The 19,829-nt window shown below is 46.4% G+C and overlaps 1 protein-coding gene across 1 annotated transcript in view; it reads left to right on the forward strand.

Moving 5' to 3' along the window:
- The window catches only part of camta1a (calmodulin binding transcription activator 1a), a 272,264-nt gene that overhangs the window by 111,096 nt on the left and 141,339 nt on the right, over positions 1-19,829 (forward strand). Inside the window, exon 4 of the mRNA XM_041945876.1 lies at positions 11,789-11,856. Within this exon, the coding sequence (XP_041801810.1) occupies positions 11,789-11,856 (68 nt within the window). The remainder of the gene's footprint in view (positions 1-11,788; positions 11,857-19,829) is intronic.

Genomic DNA, 19,829 nt, shown 5'->3' on the forward strand with positions numbered 1-19,829 from the left:
CTGCTCAGTGAGTTCACCAGCAGCAAAATATTGGGATTGCTGAAAAGGCAGGCACAGAAGCACACTGGGGAAAAGATCTCCTCTCTGTGTATGCTACAGCACCTTCGCCTAACTCTCATTAAAAATTCCACAACGCTGTGTTTGAACAAGGTTTTCTACACAATAGTATTTTCTATACTGCAATAAGCTTTTGTTTATCTACATGATACACTTGTAAATGTTTGCTTTTTCTTTCTTTTTTGCCTTAGTATACACTGTAGGTAGGTAAGTTCCAGGCTTTAAACATGCAGTGTTGTTTGACAGTGTTGTCAGTGCTTTGGAGGTCCTGTGGTTAAGAGGTCTCTATGTGAATATATGGACAGCTCATGGTTTGGCAGCCGTCCTGTATATGACTTAGGAGGCACAGAGGGGGCAGGTTTATCGTTGTATTGTAGAGGGGTTTAGGCAGTGACACAATAGCACCAGCCAGGCCTCCTTGGCACAAGCCGGGGCCCAGAGCTTTAGGTTTTTGGGAAGGAAGCATTGATTGGGGTGATGGCTGGAGTGACTGAGAGGTGGGACGGATGAGGGAATTGCGAGGGGATGGATGTGTTGGCACCTGACTCTGTGGGTTCTGGCTGGGTGCTGGAGCAGTCTCCAGTAACATTGATGCATGGCCATGAATTATATTATGCCTTGGCAGCTGCTTACTCCCAGATTCATCTTAGCAGTCATTGGGTTATTTATTTATTTGTTTCCACAATTTGTCAAAAGAGTTCCCATGTAAAATGAAAAAAAGCAGCCTAACAAGATTAAAAAATGAGACAGATTTAGAGCATTTTACTGAATGGGTTGTTTGTGCAGGTAAAAGCATTATGATAGCTTGCAAAGGTGTAGCAGCTGAATTCTGATGGAGCGCTTTGTTTCTGCCCAAATGTCATTGGGTGAAAAAAAAAAGGTGGCGTGGCAAAGTACAAGACGGTTTACTCTGGACATCTCTTGAACACCTGCCTGGAAACCTGCCGGGATAACACCTCATTCAATGGCTGCCTGCGAGCTGTAGCAGCTCAGGCTGCGGGAGATAGAAGTGATGCCTTGGGCCTTTTGTTCAACTCTGACATGGCTGTTCGGACACCTTTGTTCTGGGAGGAGAGGCCCATTCACAGCGTGCCTGGGGAACAAATTGAATCTGGTTGACAATTAATAGCCGTGCGGCATGTTTAATTAAGAGCATGTAGCCAGCGAGCGACGTGAGGGAGATAAACAGAGGAGAGCTGCACAGAGCCAGACTGGGCTCACAAAGGAGCAGGCCATTGGAGCGTCTGGCTGATCGATTCCCTACCGTCTGCGGAGAGCAGCCTTCACAAAGAGCAGCCTGCTCCTCCCCTCTCCACGGGCCAAACTTTTAGAGGGGAGAGATGTGAGACTGATAATGCACACAAGGCAGATGGGAGTATGCAGATAGAGGCAGAAAAGTTGAGGAAAAGTTAGCTCAGTGGAAAGTACAAGTGAAACCTATACAGCTGCACTTCTGTATTTGGTAGCTTCAGTTTGAGGAAAATGACCTTGAGCATGATGATTGTTGGTGTTTGAGTGGTCATTGACTGTAGCTCATGTGGATTGGTTGGTGTTACATAGATGTCCGGTGTCGGGAACTGCTGTTGGGAGACAGAACATGCATGTCGGCAAGCTGGTTTGACTTCAGGCGTCTTTGACCTTCACAGTCCCACATTCCCGTTATTGTAACATGAACACAAAGCGGCAGAGATCCAAGAGAGAGAGAGAGAAAGAGAGGGAGAGAGAGCACTTGACAGCTTGTCTGATAGGCCAAACAATACCAGCCATGGCCAGGCGATGCGCTGGACAGATAGTTATACACGCACACACATGCACTCACACCCACTTAAATTAAAGAGAGCCCTCCTCCAGAACTAACAATCACATCAGTCAGCGAGGTGGCAGGATCTGAGAGGAGATAAAACGAGAGCAGCTCATGTGAGCATGTGACTGATACTGTTTGTATGCCTGCATGTTCAGTCGGGGTTCGTATGTGTGTGCTCTGCCTGGACATATGTGTGCTGACAGGCGTGCGGAGAGATGACAGGAACTGAAAAGGGAGTTGCAGGAATCTAACTTGTTCATGTTAGAATTAAAAGGGTGTGTGTGTGCGTGTGTGTGTGTGTGCTGTGCAGACTGTGTACAGGAAGTAGCAATAGAGGATAAAGGCATGAGTCTGACAGACAAAGGGTGATCCTTTCATGCTGACGAGTAGTAAGGGAAAAATGAGTTTCTGCCGGCTAATTGGCCTGAGCTGGAGATCTGGCCATCCCTTTGGTGAATTTCCAGTCTTGTCTTGTCTTCATGTCTTTTCTCTCTGTCTCTCGAGCGGAGTGTGTCGCTCTCTGTGGATGGACAATATTTCATCCTGTTTCTTTTCATGACACATACTGGAGTCGATTGAAGACATAACGTTTTGCCCTTTAACACATAATCTGCCTCTTCTTCAGTCTGTTTCTGTGCCTCTTTCTCTCCTCCTCCACCTCCTCCTCCAGCGTCTCCTTCACCTTTTCTCTCCCTGCCTTGAGCAGGCTTCAGTTAGTGTATCGAACAGCTCTTTCGCTGTAGCTGCATATTGAGAACAGGTTGAGCTGAACACTTTATACTTATCTACATAACTGCGCACATCCTCATCACAGCATGCTACACAAACATTTTCCGCACCTGCTCATAAGCGCGGGTGCACGGCTTCATGGTCAAAGATGACTGCAATTTTTAAATAAGACCTGTAGGTGGTTCTGGGGTGTGTCTCGGAATGAAAGTTAAAAACTGGTTTCATGCAAGGGCGCCCCGGTTATTTGGCATTTGGAATAGTGGAATTCAGAGGATAATGCAGGCATTAATTGATTCTGGAGTCTGAAATAAATAGTCTTTCAGGCTCACGTGAGACAGAACTCTGCTCATTTACCTCTTTTGAGGAATATGGGGGAGTCGCTCTGTTTCCTCCCCTGTCTCTTTAGATAGGCCCTGCAGGAGCCTTAAAATGAAAGCTGACATCAGTTGATGGATATGAAGTGAATGGTGACCTTCTAGATTCCACTGTCACTTCATTTATACATGATACCATCGCTCCTTGACTTTTGGGGAAATTTGGGTGATATTTGAAGATATAGTGCTTAGATTCTTACAATGTCTCCACAGAGAAATCACACCTCAATTATATTTAGATGACATTTAATGCCCTCTCTGTGGATTTTCGCTGCAATATCTTTCTCATACAAAGCATAAGAAGGCAACAAATGTAGCATTTATGCCTGCACTCTATATCAAATTGTGAAATTACATTAGGAGTCAAACAGACCTGGCGGGTGTTGGCGGTACAATCTGACATGGCACTTTCAATATCTGCTGTCTTCCAAAACATGAGCATCTGTCAAATAGAAGACATGCAGTAAAGAATTAGAGAGAGGAGACACAGAGAGAATCGCCTCCTCTGGTAAGTTTGACTGCTCCTGCAGGTTTTTTTTCCCTCTTTTGGTGGACAGAAGTTGGGTTTGAGGGGGAGAAAAGTTCAGCAGCAGAGTGGGGTAACAGCCTGGAGTCTCGGCAGTGGGGCTCCGGTAAGGTCAGCATCATGGAGGCTCCGCCACTCTCCGTTCTCCTTGGTTGGGCTGTCAGCGGGGGGGAACAGACATCCTGCTGCATAGATGATGAAGAGGACGTGCAGCGTGGACGCCAGAGGTCAGACAGCCACGGGGTGCCAGGAAGTGAACCTGGCTGCTTCCCGCCGCGCCCTGCGGCGCATCACGATGCGTCCATGTGCGCACACATACACATTTTTTGCCCTGTTTACTAATGGAGTGCTCCATATTTCCACCGAGCCGCCAACACATCTTAAAGTCTTGCCAGAAGTTAGAGCCCGGGGGAAAGAGAGGGAGGGACAGGTAGAAGAAGAGAGAGGTGTAATAGAATCATTACACAAGACACATCTCTCAAGGGTACAGCAGTAGGAGGTCCCATATGGGCTTTACATCAGCAGGCACGCACACATCCATAGCAACAACCACAGGGTCACAGTGCTGCCTAATTATGGCTGACAAAGATGGATGTATTTCATCTCAGTCAACTGTATGTCCAGTTCTCGTTCAGTGTGTCCCCAACACACCACATGCTGTAGATCCATTCCCACATAGCATAAACGCTTCTCATGAGTCATCCAGGTTTTTCCTCAATCTCTTCACTTTCCTCCCCCTCTCATCTTTTCTGTCTTTGCCGCCGCTGCTTCTCTGCTCTCTCTACTGTTCTGCTTTAATATAGACACAAATACGCCACTACATGCACAGAAATACAGGACGTGCACGCACAGGTGTGCTGTTAGTGTGCGAGTCAGTGGCTGACCATTGTAGTCCTTCAAGCAAATAATTAGATCCTCTCAACGAACATTCGAGACAGCAGCCATGGCACCAAAGCCAGAGCAATCCTGTGTCATGCCAGCTCCCTCTTCCTGGTCTCTCAGCCTTTCTGTCTGTCCTGTTTTCCCTTCAGCATGCGTCGGCAGCTTCTCATTGCGAGGCAGAGGAGGTGAGAGGGGATATTCTGCCCCCTCATGTGTCATAGGGCACAGAGTATGCTAGACAAGAACCATGATAATGAGAATTCCTATATGATTTTGTATTTACCAATAGTTGGTGTATGCTAGCAAAACTGTAAGACTACTTTTTCCACAAATAAAAACACAACATCACAAATAATGTACAGTTTATTACCAGAAGTAATTTCTCCCTTCAGTCTGTCACTATGAAGTCTTTGTTAGACCCATTAATGGGGCCCTAGCTGGCCAAGCAGAGCAGTCGGAATCAAAACTGGGAAGAAAGAGGGAATCTAGCGTCTGTTGTGTGTGTGTGGTTTTTTTTGTCACATTTTAATTATTTACTAAATAATGTTTTTCTTTTAAATTATGTTCCAATTTAGAAATATTAATTAAAATATATTTCCTCTGTGCCTCTTGTCAAAGTCACCCACAGTCCCTCAAAAAAATGTGACTTCTCTTTTAGCTAGTGGTTAACTCACTTAATTGATGAGACTGCTGTAGCTAATCCAAATTAAAGGTCCACTGTGTTGGATTTAGGGGGCACTATTAACAGACACGGAATATAATATTCATAAAGTTTTCGTTAGTATAATCACCTGAAAATATCAGTTGCTGTGTTTTTGTTACCTTAGAATGAGCTCTTCTTATCTACGGGGGGAGCGGGTCCTCCTCCACGGAGTTTGCCATGTTGCACCACCGAGTTTCTACAGTAGCCCAGAACAGACAAATCACTGTCTCCAGAGGAGCGCCTTTTGTGTTTTTTGTGTTTATAGCGGCCACCGTAGGGAAGGGTGAGGCAAGGGGGGTTCAGTTGGCTGCAATCTGCAACCTCACTACTGGATGTCACTAAATCCTACCCACTGGTCCTTCAAGTAGCAGTGTTGTTGTCTTTGTCCAGTTGGAGTGTGTTGTTCTGTGTGTCTGACTATTTTCTTCCTACAAACTTTAAGAAGCTTAGTTAACATGCTGGTTTGTGTGTTTGTGGGCACTTTTTTTATGCCTTTGCAATACACAGATGGGTGACAAATGAAACAAAAAGCCAACAGGAAGGATCTTAGTACGACCTCGAGCCACATCAAGCCTCTGGAATAGCCTCAATGCACCTTGGTGTAGAAGTCTGAAATTCTCCTGGAGCGATTAAACACCATTATCTTGAAGTGATATTCCCTATGGTTTTCAGAGATTGTAGTAGAGATCGCAGTCTGAAATCTCCTTTAGTTGTTCAGCCGGGTTGACATCTGGTGACTGTGAAGGCTGCAACATATGATTAAAATGATTCTACATGAGCACGCGCAAGCGCTCTGTCGTATATTCACCAATAATTTTCCATTTTGTTGCACTAATAGATTAAAGTTAGACTGGTAGCGGGTACGGCCCATTGTAAAAAAAAAAACTCTCCCCCCACCCGGAGCAAGACCTCCACTTCTGTTCTTTCTTATTGCTCAGTCTTCTGCTTGTGTGAAAGTATATAGTAGATAGAAGTGATATTGTAAACAAAAAGGAGAGTGCTGGCGGAGCAGCTGCTGTGGGTAACATTGATTGTGGGAGCAGGGAGGCGTGCAGCATCGAGGAGCGAGAGGAGTCTCCCCAGGAGAGTGCCTCCTTTTTCAGAACAGTCTTATGACCAGCATTCCAAGCAGAAATGTGAAGAGAGGCATTGACCAACTACTGGAAAACATCTAAGCTATCCAGGATCAATGCCAAATTGATCCCAGAACTATGTATAATGTAGGGCAGTGGATGGCTTGTCTTGCTCTTCCCACCTCTTGTATGGCAAGAGAGAGCCAAACCGCAGGAGCTGAGCAGGTACGAGATGGAGAAACAGAACAAAATTGCCCGAGGTGTGTTTTAGACATATGGAAAGGCAATTGTGGTGCAGGGGTGCTGAGCAGCTACGCTGGGCGTGATGCGTGAAAATGCATTTGTGCGAGCACACGGATTTTTGTTCCTCCATGATGGTGCACTTTCTGTTTTTGAATCGATCTGGTACATCGGTTGCCGAAACACAGGATGGTTTGTGGATGTGCGTAAGGCAGAGCAGAACAAGTCTGGAGCAACAGAGTGGACATGGTGTGACTTCCACCCCTCCCCTTTAGCATGGGCATCCCTGCGATGCCCCATGCAGGTCCTAATGAGCAGTATGCTGGAGAGGGCATCTTTTTAACCGAGCACAGGGACTCATAGAACAGCCTCACTCCTCTTCAACAGATGCCAAGTGCAGCTGTCAACAGCTCCATTCTCTATTGTTGCTTACTTTCACTTTCTCAACTCTCTCACTCGCCTATGTCTCTGTTTCTGTCTCACCCATCTCACTTTCTCCCTTTCCCTCCGTCCTGACCGTTCGTCTTGATAGCAGTTCCACTGCATCCTATTATGAGCCATGCTCAAACAATCTTAAAGGCTAGCTGGAGGTTACAGCTTGCTAAAATAGATTCACTCTACCTCACTATTTTCCCCAGCTTAAAAGAGTAATATGGCCATATGAGATTACATAGATACAGTGTGTGATACATTATTGCTAGTGCATTAAGAATTCATGAAGTATAAACAAAAAAACCCAAAATGATTCGACGAGCAAAGGCGCTTTTGCTTGCAGAATCGAACTGAAGCGCTCTTTTTTAATCACCATACCTTCACGCTTCTCCTGTTTTAAATGCATTTATCATTGTCATGGGAAAAAAAACTTTTAACTTTGTTCCTCCTCTCTCCTTTTTGATTATCCTCTCCCTTTTCACTAACTCTCCCGCCCTCCTTCTCTATCCCTTTCTTCAGTGCCAGTCTCTATCTTTTCTGTGTCTAATTACATTTGAATTTTTTCTGGTGTAATCTTGTGATAGCCTGAAGCTTCAGCAACCGCCCCCCCCCCAAATCCCCGCCAGTCCATTTGTGCCCGGCCCTGGGCAGGTTGGTTTCCTGGGCAGCCCTGGAGGAAATATCAGATGACCTGGCTCCCCACAGCAAAACCCAGGTCATCAGGGAGGGCTCCTCTCACCGTATCCCTTCCTTGGCCCCCCTCTCACTCATCCACTTCCTGCTTTCAAGTGCAGGGCAAGGTCAAAGCTTTGAGGATGCATTCCCCAGACTTCACCACGAGGCAAGCTGGAGGCGCTGTGCTCTTCCCTCTAACCAGACTTTCCTCCATCTATTCTTTCGCATCTTCCTGCTCCCTCATATTCATTTCATTAGCTCAAGCTTTTACTGCAATCAATACTGTTGCTAAAGTTATTTTTTCTAATACAGCTATTCATTAAGTGCCTTTTCATTAGTGTCACTAGAGCACCAGTATAACTGGAATAATACTGTAATGGACAAACATATGCCGTAATTGTTGAATCCTTTTTTTGAGTGATGAAGACTGGTTTTAAACGGCTGAGCTCACAAAGAATGACTCATTACTCTATGTTTTTACATAATTTGTCTAGTAAATCGTGGGTTTTAAAAACCAAGATTAAATTCTCAGACAATGATGTAAGTGTTGGTATTTTAATGTGGGGGGCGGCACAGAAGGGAATGTGCTTCAGAGTTTCGTCCACTCGGCTGTGTTATTGTTCCCACCTCTCGTTTTCTGTCAAGTCAAACGCACTGTGGATGCAGGAGAGGAGAGACATTATGGATGGTGTTTAGAGACAGGTGTCTGATGCGTCCTGAGATAAAGCCAAAAGACTCCTATCGCTCCTTCTAATGGAACAGCGACAGTTGTTTCAAGTGATCAGGTCTGTCATCCAAATGCTGGAGTGTTGGTCCTCTCAACGCTGCTCTTTTCTCCCATAAATCAGAGTTGCTAGTGAAAGAGAGAATCAGAGGGAGCAGCAAAACAATATAGCCTTGGGTCATCCCGGGACAGCGAATCTACCACGGGATATCTCCATCAAACACTGGCATCATGTCTGACTGAATTTTGTGCAAAAAGAAAGAGTGAGGGTCTAATGAAATCCATCTGATCAGGTCTACAGACAGTTGCGCCTAAAAGTGGTATTACAATTAATTTTGAGAGTCAAAATATGGGAGAAACAGTGTTTATTTTCTGAGGGTTTACTGCTCCTGTCCTGCTCCTCCTGCTCCCTTGGCGCAAAGAAGTGAAATGGGATGAATATGTTAGTGTCATCTCCAATTTCAAATAGGTACACATTTCAAAAGCTGATTCTCTCTGGAGAAAATGTTGTACCTCGAGAGTGAAAATATCATTTGAAAGGCGAGACAGTAAAAGCCAGTCATCTCAAAATGAAAATTTTCTTATGGTGGCTTTCCTTTTCACCTCAGCGGTTATGGGAAAGCAGGAAAAAAAAAAAAAGAATGAGACAGAGTGAGAGTCAGATTGGAGAAGGTGTATGGAGGCAATGAGAAGAGAAAACTAGAGGGGAGGCACACTGATGAGTACAGGAGTGACACCTCCTGAAGAGCATGTTAATAATGTGCCAGGCCCAGACAGGTAACCAGTAATCAGGCCCTCTGATTGTAACACGGTAGACAGAAACACACACACAAACACTCTCGCCTCTCCATCTCCATCAGCCCTGAAACTAGGCTGCTCCGTCATGTTCTGGGGCGGCCCCCTTTGCTAACAGTGTGTCGCAGCTTTTACAGAGACAAAAGGAACAAATGAGATGGCTGGGTTACAACAAACAGCTCCCGGTTGTTCCTTCCCCTGTAAAATGAAAGGCCCCTTTTTTGCAACCACCGTGTCAATTAGAGGAGGTATTGCTCATACTCGCGCTCTGGTTCACTGCCCGCTTGCGCTGATTGTTATTTATTTAGATCAGGCTTGAAAGGGAGTTTGCCTCAATTTAAGATGTGAGGAAGACAGCCCTTACTGGTACAGTGTATTCAAACAGCTTCTGGAGATAAAGCCCCAGCAAAGATCATGTCAATGGGGAGGCTGAGGCATAAAGGAAGGAAGTACAAACAGCTTTGCACGAGCTGGATTCTGACCTAAGAGGTACAGTGAGGTAGGAGCTGTGTGTACAGAGAGCCTCCTCTGAATATTTCCCCAGTGACGGAGAGCAGGCCAGAGGCGCTAAGGTCAGCAGATAGAGTCCAGAGCCCATTGACAGCTGCTGGTTTGACTTTGATGCACCATCAGTGTTCGGCACACCGCTTGCCTGCTTCCCCCTCCACCCCTCTTGCACTAACCCGCAAGCGTGTTTGCTCAACCTGAACGCACGCTAGCCTCTCATTATGCCGCCCATGCAAACTTTGTCTCTTTGCAGCTGTTTAATGGCTGCACGTCTGTTTTTGTTTGTTTCCTCACCATAAGATTATTGCACCTTTATGGTTGGTCGGGGGGTTGGAATAATCCCTGGCATCTGTTCAGAGAGGGAGGGGTGCGCAAAGAGCCAGAGGTAGAGGCCCGCTTCTATTTTTTTATGTTGTTAAGTACGAGACCATGCGGCCCCCTATTTCATCCTCTGCCACTGAGGCTGCGGCTGTGGCTGTATGTAAAATACGGGGGTGATGGAAAGGGCTATGTGCTAACACGCACAGAGGTCACTGAAGGAGCTTCCCGCTGCCGTTTATCCCTCCCAAAATGAACACGGAATAGCAGGGATTAATCTAATCGCTGCCCTGTTAGTCTAATTTACTTACAAATGTATGCAGAAAAGTAACTTTATTGTGACCCTAGAAGTGAAGGGTTTTTTTTTCCTCTTGCCCTGTGAACATTTCACTGCTTTGTTGTGTTTTTTCCCCCTGTCATATAGCGGAAGTTATAAAGGAGAGGAGCCGCCGTGAGCTCCTCTTGACAGCCTCATCCTCCTCCCATCTTTTCTTAATTCAAGACTCCATCTTGTCATGACTTCGCTGCCTCCGGTCATTATGGCAGGAGAACAGGAAGTTAATCAACGCAGCATTATCTCCCAGCCTGCACCTGGAAGCAAGGGTGCCAGTCATGCTACCACCCCCTCTCTGCTGGGACCCCTGCCAGCCTGGGAACCCCTCACACCGCAGTGCCCTGCAGCGTCCCTATGGGCTGCCGCCAGTGTGCTGTGTCTCTGTGCCAGGTCACACTTGTGACGCAGCCGTGATGAGCCGCTGGGAGCCTTCTTGCAGCGGTGCATACTTTAGAGCAGGGGGAAGAAAAGAAAACGTCTGTGTCGCTTTTTGTGGTCGCTTTGTGCGACCACGTATGCCTCATATTTTTCCAATTTCGGCTGTATAGAGAGCTGGTGTTTCTTTGGCTGCATTATTGCCCCATGTGGACGGGCGAAATAACAACATAAAGCCCCAGAGGAGGCTCCTTTCAAACTCAAGCCTCACAGACCAAACAAGACGGTATTTGAACAACATATTCACACTTAAAGGTTTATTGACACTCCAACATGAAGAGAGATGCACATCCTTAGAAAGTAAAAGATATTTTTGTGGCAGCAGGTCTGTTCTTGTGTCTCGCTCTCTCTAACAGTCTGAGAAGCTGACAAATGTTCTTGCTGAAGAGTGAATTGCTGGCTGTCGCTGGTAATCATTAGGTTGTCTACCAGCATCCAAAGTGCTTTTATTTCTGCCCATTAGTTTGGTGAGAAAATGGACGGGTATGGTCCAGCGTGTTCCCCCTTACACTCAGACTGATGCAGTAGGCAGGGCGAGCATGGGAAACATGAAAGTGTTTGAAGTATCTCTATTCATACTAGTGGCAGTTTGGGCTTCTTCTTTTTTTTTTTTTTTTTTTTTTTTGCTTCAGTGTCTATAGCATCTCTTTGTACACAACTAACTCCAAAGGATCTACAGCCTTTTCTGAAGTAGCAGAACACACGCATGTCAATATTGTGAGACTGGCGTGTAATTATTATTCAAAGGTTAAAGAGTGGATTGATCCATAGAGGAGTGTCAAGGGCAGATCAAAGGGATTTGGGGGAGGATCGGACCAAAAATGTTAAAAGCTGCTCGCTCTCAAACACAGAGATGTCAATCTTTCTGAGAGCACCTTGATGTCCTCAGAGGAGAACTTGATCAAAGCTTTCGTAACAAAGATGGTCTCAGAAGATGATCTGACCTCAGCTGCATTCCACTTCTGTCTTTCACTTCACTTTTACCTGTCTCCATTTACCTGCCTGAGCTCCTTGGCACTGCCCCTGTTTCCGTCTTTCCTGTGTTTGTGCTGCTGGTTAGACTGTCTGAATATCAATGAAGCAGTCTCACCGATGTATTACAAACACAAGAGAACAGTGATTAAAGATGACATATCTAAGCCTCACTCCCTTCCTCTCTCCTCTCTTCTCTTTTTCACAGGAGATCGCAGCTTACTTGATAACATTTGAAAAGCATGAAGAATGGCTAACGACATCCCCTAAAACAAGGTAAGAAAATTACACTCCTGCCCTCTTTTAAAACATAAGTTAAGATTCATAGCCCTAAAAGTATTACATTCAGGCAGCCAAAATTTCCATTTTTAGTTTTACATATTTTTTTTCTTCAGGACCATTTCCCTCATGCACAGCTTCGAGCCTCCTTCAAGTTCAGTGTAGGATGTTTAATATTACAGGCTGCTGATGGCTGTTCAGAAAAGTTTACAGTTTGCAGATAAATGATATAATATTAATATTGACTAATAATTGCCTGTTAGCAAGCCAATTAACATAACATGCACTGATGCAGCGTCTGCCTTGAATGGTATGTTAATGTGTTCCTATCTGTCTGCACAGTCACCACTCAACTGATAACAGAGTCGAAGCTGGGGGTGGTTGTCTGGGTCAAACATTACACCCACATGTAGAACAAAATTCCAAGAGTTACTGTAATATTTGCAATAGAATAACACTGTCAGCATTGCACTTAATTTATTTTTCTTAATGTAGTACATACAGTCAAGGGGCAGCTTGCAAATCAAGTCCATGTTCTCCTTGGCTTTTCAGCACATGCTAACACCTGAAATGTATGTGTGATGTGCATAATTACATATTATATCTACCGTATGTAGTATGATAATTAAAAATGCATGTGGTTTTGTAATAGAGTTCCTCTACATTAAACAGTGTACAGCTCTTTGAGTAGTTTTGGCTAATCTCTACATATTGCACAGCTGTAAGATTGACAGCCTTGCCCTCTTGGCCTCTTACAGTCTGTTAACACAATGTCCCCTTTGATAAAGTTTACATTTTCATGCATTTGGAATCAGCAGAATATGTTAAAGCCTTGGTTTCTCTTCTTCCGCGAGCTGGACTGGCTATGCTGGCATTATTAGCAGTCCTCATCCATGTGTAAATGGACCCTGGGCTCATTGACATAGAACCCATTCCTCACGTCCCTCTCCCCACCCTTCCTCTCTTCCTCTGCCTCGGAGGGACATTGATAATAGTTCCGCATAAGGACACTGCCAATTAGAATACGTTCTCTGGTGTAATTATGGAGTATGGGCCAAAAGAGCACTGAGCTCACCTGTTTTTTATCAAGAATGCCCCCTCCTCGACAACCCTCTACTTTCCAACTCACCAAAAATGAAACTAATGTCAAACTAATTTCAGTCCTGAGATACGGCCTGCATAGTTGGTATTAGACTCACCTTTTTCCTCTCTCCAGAACACGCCGGTGCTGTTATCTTGCTGTGGTTTGGTAAATGACATTAAGGAACAAATATGGAAAGGGTTAGATTAAAAAAAGAGGCTGTGAAGGGTGCTAGAGCATTACAAATGTCAGAGCGCTGGCATCCTGCAGCACAAGACAGCCTTAAAATGACACTTGTGCGAGATGTGAGAGACTTTTGATCCGGTGGCTTTCTAGCCAAATGGTCCTCCGGATGCTCATGGCCACAGTCTGTCACCACTGGCTGCCTGTTTTGCAGCGGTCTCAGCTGCCAGTGTGCTGAGGGATTTCAACCCCATGTCATGTCTCAGTGCAGGCATTGATATCTCAGCAAACGTGTCACCAGGGAGCAGCTCCTAGCGTGCACCTGCAGATCACCTGACAACACAACACAACACAACAGCATGTTCTCAAGGAGCCATCATTGCAGGACAAGATGTGTGCATTTACTGTATGTGTGTGTTTCTGGACAAGAGCGGCAGATAGGGGGGGTTGTGAAGTGTTTGTGTTTTCCCAGATGTCAGTGAAAGGGTAGCGCGTAGTGATGGATGTCGGGGCCAGGAAAGGTTGGGGGGGAGTGGAAAGGTGCAGCATATATGTGTGATTGATGTGTGCTGATTGATGGCTGCCCTCTATATGAAAAGCTTTCTGCTCAAGGTCATAGGTGAAAGGTCAAACGTGGGACACCTGTGGTTAAGTGCTGCCTTATCATTTGTCATCACACATCTTCCGGCGCTTGTGGGTGAGTGTGTGTGCATCTGATTGTGGGTGTGCTGTCTGCATGTCTGTGTGTGGCCTGACCCCTGTGGGGAATAGGCTAAGTAGGCTAATTCTCCCCCTGCCAGCGCCTGTAGACAGGGTTGGCGGGGCATGATGGGAGGCAGAGATAAGCAGCGGGGTCATACACGGAGAGGCACCGCGCTGCATGGCTGCACCACATGCATGTAACAACTCTGACACATGCAGGTCGTAAACATGGGAGTGGGCTACAGCCAGAGCTCAAGGAGCTGACGCTAGCTGTTTGACCAAGGTGACACGCGATGCAGGACATGCCCTGAATAGAGATGGCATCCTGTCAACACAAGGAAGATGAGATGAAGTGGACCAATTACATGCATGCACAGATGTGTTTTACTGGGCTAACGCTCGTGCGCATCAGCCAGACCTGTACAGTAGCGGTACAGCCGGTGCTCTCTTTTGTTTTGGTCTGTTTCTGTTTGTTTATCATTTCAAAATCTGAAGTGTGCCAGGGGAGAGTGGTGGAATGCTGAGTGATTGATGTGCCCAGCTCTAGTAATACACATTCCCTTTCAGATAGGAAGTGCAACAGTGCTTAAAATCAATACCAGTGTTCTCCCACTGACTGCTTGAACAGCACTACAGCTAATTCAGGCCGCACCTGTCAGAGCTGGGGAAATCTTTCCCTACTCGGGCCTTACACTTTAATTTACACCCACAGCCTCGCTGGCTTCCATTTCCATTAAAGGGAGAGCCTGGCATTATGGCTTTAATGAAGGCCGCGGCCAGGCTGTGATTTAAGATGGCCGTTACCCCGCACCTTCACTCCACAGGAGGGAACACACTTAAAGGGACAATTAGGATTTTCCTCTCCTGCATCCTCCCAGATATAGCCACACTCATTCTTTCCTTTGGCCTTTTTAAAGATGTGTCCATGTTACTTCAGCTGATGGGATCTGAAGGTGCCTCTGGGAGGAGAGCGAAAACAGAGGGAAGGCGCAGAAACACTGTGCTTCCAAATCGACACAATAACATTTGATTTGACCTCATCATGGGCGTTACATTGTCCTCCTGTTGAGAGCAGGCATTTGTTGTCCATCATAAATGACGCAAATGTCTCCTTGAGGGGCTTTTTCAGAGGTGTTTGTATGCTGACAGATGGAGAAACTATTGACTAGAGGGTGTCACAGATTGGTCAGCCCAAAGAGCTAATGGACACCTGTGTGTCGTATAGAGATAGCTCGTTATCCTGAGCATCCCCTAAATGGCACACGGTTTCATGAGTGGAGCAGTCGCACATAGTGTTTCTTTTCTCCGCTGTTTGTTTTATAGGGCTGGTTAACAGCAACCCATCTCAAAACACAACAGAGAGAGCGCTTCTGCGCCTGTCATCCAGATCGCTCTGTATGTGTGTGTGTGTGTGCTTATTTGTGTAATCTCCTGTCTTGCATAAAATACAAACATACAGTAGACTTGTTATAGCTGCTGGAAAGTTGAAGCGGTGGGCTGTGTCAGCCATTTGCTTTGAATTCGAGTTTGGAACACAGAAATTTACATGTGCTTACGTGACCACAGAACACACACACCTACACACGCACGCACGCACACACACACACACACACACACACACACACACATTGTATATTGAAACTATCAAACAATAAGCACCAGTCCTTGGAGGGCCCCGCAATGACACTGAACCTAGCCGCCCCCACGTCCCAGCGCAATAGCCCTCTCTCCTCCCACATCCACAGCAACAGCAGCGGCAGCGCTCCAAAATGAAACCGAGTCCCTTTAGACAGCTTCCAAAGACAATGCTTTTATTAAAACCTACAGCAGCGGCGCCACCCCAGAGGCGCGGGCACACCAACAACAGAGTAGAGCAGAACTGAGAGGCAGCCTGAAATCTACTAATGACTGTTTGTTTGCTATTGTGTATGGTGCTTGCTATTGTGTATGGAGCCTGTGAATCTGCGTGCAGATCTCTGTGTGTGTGTGCATGTAAGTGAGTGAGAGACATACATACAGGGGATTGTGTTTCCTCAAGCGTTTATGCATACGTAAATGTACTGGTGCGTATGCACACAGTATGTCTGTATGTCTGTACCTGAGGGAGCGTGACTACGCGTTTGAAAAATGCATTGTGGGTGAACATATGCAGGCATTTATGAACGTACTGAGATGGCATGCGCGTGTGTAATTACCAGTGAAACCGTGTGGATGTGTTTTGAATTGAGAATAGACTGCTCGTCTACGTGTGTGGCTTTTTTTATAAGAGATGTAGTATCTGGGTGAGTCTGCCACCATGAATAAGACCTCCCTAGGCCAATGTGTAAACTCTGTTTCTGTCACCTAGTCTGGCACATGGTGTGAGGAAGTGCTGGGCTTTCTGTGTGTGTGTGTGTATGTGGGGGTGGGGGCTGATGTGTAGGATGTGCCTGAGAAGGGCGTCTGATAGTGTTTGGTCCTAATGTTTTGTGGCACTCGTTGGCTGGCAGAGTTTCAGAGGAGAGTGGAAAAGGACAGGAGCGGTAGAATAGAGAGCGAAAGAGGGAGACATAAGAAAAGAGCGAGAGAGGGGAAAGCACAAAAAAAGAGGGACACATACACAAACAAAGGCATAAAAGATAAAAAGGAATTAGATAAGATCGCATTGAAACGAAGACAGGAAGACACATGGCACTGAATCAAGCCCGGAGTTATGGAAAAAAAAAAGCCCACGTCAAGTAAATGTGCAGAGGCTGTTTGGTGGAGTGAACTAGTGCGATCTCCTCCACCTCTTTGCTCTGCTTGTCCTTCTTCAGTGTTGTTTCATCCCAACTCATCATGAGTAAAAGTTTAGTTTGCTGCATAGTGACACTTCTCCCCTGGCTGCCCCATTCTGTCGGGCCCTGGAGGACACTGTCCCACGCTGCTTTCACCCAGTCAACAGCCCTGACAAGGACGGCTATGCCCACCTGGGGCCTTGCGGGCAGGGCGAAATAAAGCCCACCAGGGAAAGCAGTTAGGACAAGAGTGAGGTGAACCCAGAGAGCATGAGGTAAGAGTGAATGAAAGAGAGAAAATGAAAAATGACCACTGAAGAAAGAGTGAATATGATGGAGCGAGAGCAGTTTAGAAAATGGAAACATGTCGATAAGAGAAGGGACCGGACGAGATGGAGATGGGAGGAATAGTGATGGATGGGGTGAGAAGGAGAAGCAGTGAGGGGGGAGAGGATTTACGCAAACAGACGAAAGAGCAGGAGAAAGATGGAATAGAGGGGGATTGAGCTGACATAGGGCGAGGGAGAGAAAAAAGAGAAAAATAGAGTGGGTAAACATCAGATAGAGATGGAGGGAGGTGAGCAATGGATTCAACTGACAGACAGAGAAAAGTCCCGTGGTTTTGGGGCATGGGAGGGAGAATGCAAACGGTCAATAGATTACAGCTAGTGCTGGGCTGAGTGCCTGGGCCTCAGACTCCTAGCCAACTTAATAGTGCCTCTTGTTTGTCTGTCCTCTATAGTAATGCCCAAGCCGAGCCCTGGGAAACAGCCTGAGCCTGAGGCTAGTGGAAATGGACAGGGGACTAGATATATGTTAGTTCTCATCCCAGCTGCTGTATATTACCCTGGCCAGCTTGCCCACCGGAGACTATTCAATAGAACATAGAACATCATCTAGCTTTATCGCCTTTATTCCCTCTACACTCACCAGCACTGCTGCTGAAGGCCAGAAAGGGCAAGACCAATTTTAGGAATTAATCCTTTTTATTATGTGTTCCTTTTTGTATGGTAATAAACATTGAAGTGCGGGGCAGGTTTTTACCTGTGTGGCTGTATAGCTTTTAAAAGAACACTGAAGTAAAGATACTTTAGTCTATGATGCTAAGGTTACCCAAGTTAGGGAGTATTGTGCAGCACAGCAAGATGAAGCAGCGTGAAAAATAAGCAGGCCTAGCCTCGCCCTGTATGCCAATATGGAGGAGGAGGTAGAGGGGAGGAAGGAGTGCAGCCAGTGGCTGGCCACAGGAGAGAGGGGATAAATAAATAGAGGAGGAAGTTGATGTCAAGCAGGTGTTCAAGGAGAAAGTGTCAGCCAAGCGGGCCGAGATGGGGAGAATTGCTGCCGCTGCAGCCTGATAATAAAGACTTAATTCAATTAGCGCTTCTGCACCGGTGAGCAGCGTGCAGGCTGGCTGTCATGGAGCGGGCCACAGACACAGCAGAGCACACCCTCAGCCACCTAGACACGTAGACGACCAGCCTTACACCGACCCAGCACTTCACTACGCTCTCTGTCTCCCCAGCTCTCTCTTTTACACACACACACACACACACAGACACACAAAGTAGACTTAACATATTATTCACACCTGAGTCACTGAGCTGTCCAGACACTAAACCCTGCCTACACATCTCTCCTACACACACGGTGACACTCTGAACACGCGGACACACGGCCTCATTCCTCACCCTCGTCTCTCCCTGCAAACTAAACTCTCTTCAGCTCATCTCCCTTCACCTCCTTGATTTTCTATTTTCAACCCCCCTCTGCTCTCCACCCCCTCTTGTACCGTCCTCTTCCACCTCATCACTCTGCTCTGTTGCTGCAGAGTAGCCGTATGTTGGCCAGTACGGTGAGGATTGTGACTGTGAGTCCCTATTTTCAGCCCGTCACGCCCCGGTGCCCAGTTGGGTGCTGTCCTGTGGGCATATGGTGTAGCGGATCCCGGATCCCGGGCCTTTAGAAAGCTCTAGGGGGCATTTCACTCAAATGCAGGCTCTCTTCCCACGCATAGCCCCATGCCGTACCCTGGAATCTGGTCTACCGCTCGGTGCTTTGGGCGTGGTCCGCGAACGTCTGTTCCGGACTGGTCGCGTCACGATCCCATGGGTGATGCAGAAGCACCAGGGAGCGACGCACAGTTAGGTATCCTACACATACAGCAAGGTGGAGGATGGGGGATGGAAGAACAGGAAGTGGCAGAGGAACAAGAGGAGGAGGAGGAGGAGGAAGAGAAAGGACAGGACACAAGGCTTCAGTGATACCGTTTGGTGTTATGTAAAGAGAAGGAGAAAATAGGTCCTGGATGGCTGCCAGAGAGCTGGGTGAATCACCAGCAAAGAACAGGCACGACATGGGTGCACACAAACACACACACACACACACACACATACTGGCACACATTCTGTCCCATTTCTTCACCCCAGCTGAGCCTCACAGTACAGGAAGTACAGCGGATGATGAGTTGCCACGTGGCACCATTCAATGTGTAAAAACGGCAAGTGGCAGGAATGACCCCCTGTACCTCCTCATCATTTAACGACCGAGAAGGAACAGCAGCTTTACGTGCAGTGTGCCTCGTACACCGAGGCCTGCGCGGTGGCTCACACATTGAGGCAGAGAGCATTCAGTTTGGTGTAGCCCCCTTATTTACTTCACCTTTGCCCTACATCCATCTGGTTTGCCTGCGCAGTTTGTTTCTATCCCTCCCTTTATGTCTTTCTCGGCTATTAGCTAGATTGTTTTTTGTTACCTAGCCGTGCAGAGAGCCGCTCCCTAAAGAGCATTATCTCTTTGTGCATGGAGCACTTGAGGTATTCCTTACTTGTCTTAATCTAGAAAATAGTTAGCCTGTTGATTCTGATGAGACATCTTCATTGCTGTAGATTTGTATCAGACACCCCAGCCCTCCACACCCCTGCCTCAGTCAGTACTTTACCCCAGGCAAGACCCTTACTACTTTAACTGCTTCATTAAAGATGGGAGAGGATGAAGTGGGTGGAATATGGAGGATAGCCACATATTAATTTTGCATCAGTGAATTAATCAGTTCAAATATAAGTCAATTGATAAATTATTCAGATCTTTTTTTGTCGCATTTGAGAGGAGTGCGTAGAAGGAAAGGTGAGAACCATTTCAGATTGGATAATTAATATTAATAACTTTTTTAAAATGAAGTAAGAAAAATAGCTATCAGTTCAATATCAAGTTTTTTTACACAGTGGTATAATTAAGAGCGTTTGAGT

The sequence above is a fragment of the Chelmon rostratus genome, chromosome 10, assembly GCF_017976325.1.
Source record: "Chelmon rostratus isolate fCheRos1 chromosome 10, fCheRos1.pri, whole genome shotgun sequence".
NCBI classification, from domain to species: Eukaryota; Metazoa; Chordata; class Actinopteri; order Chaetodontiformes; family Chaetodontidae; genus Chelmon; species Chelmon rostratus.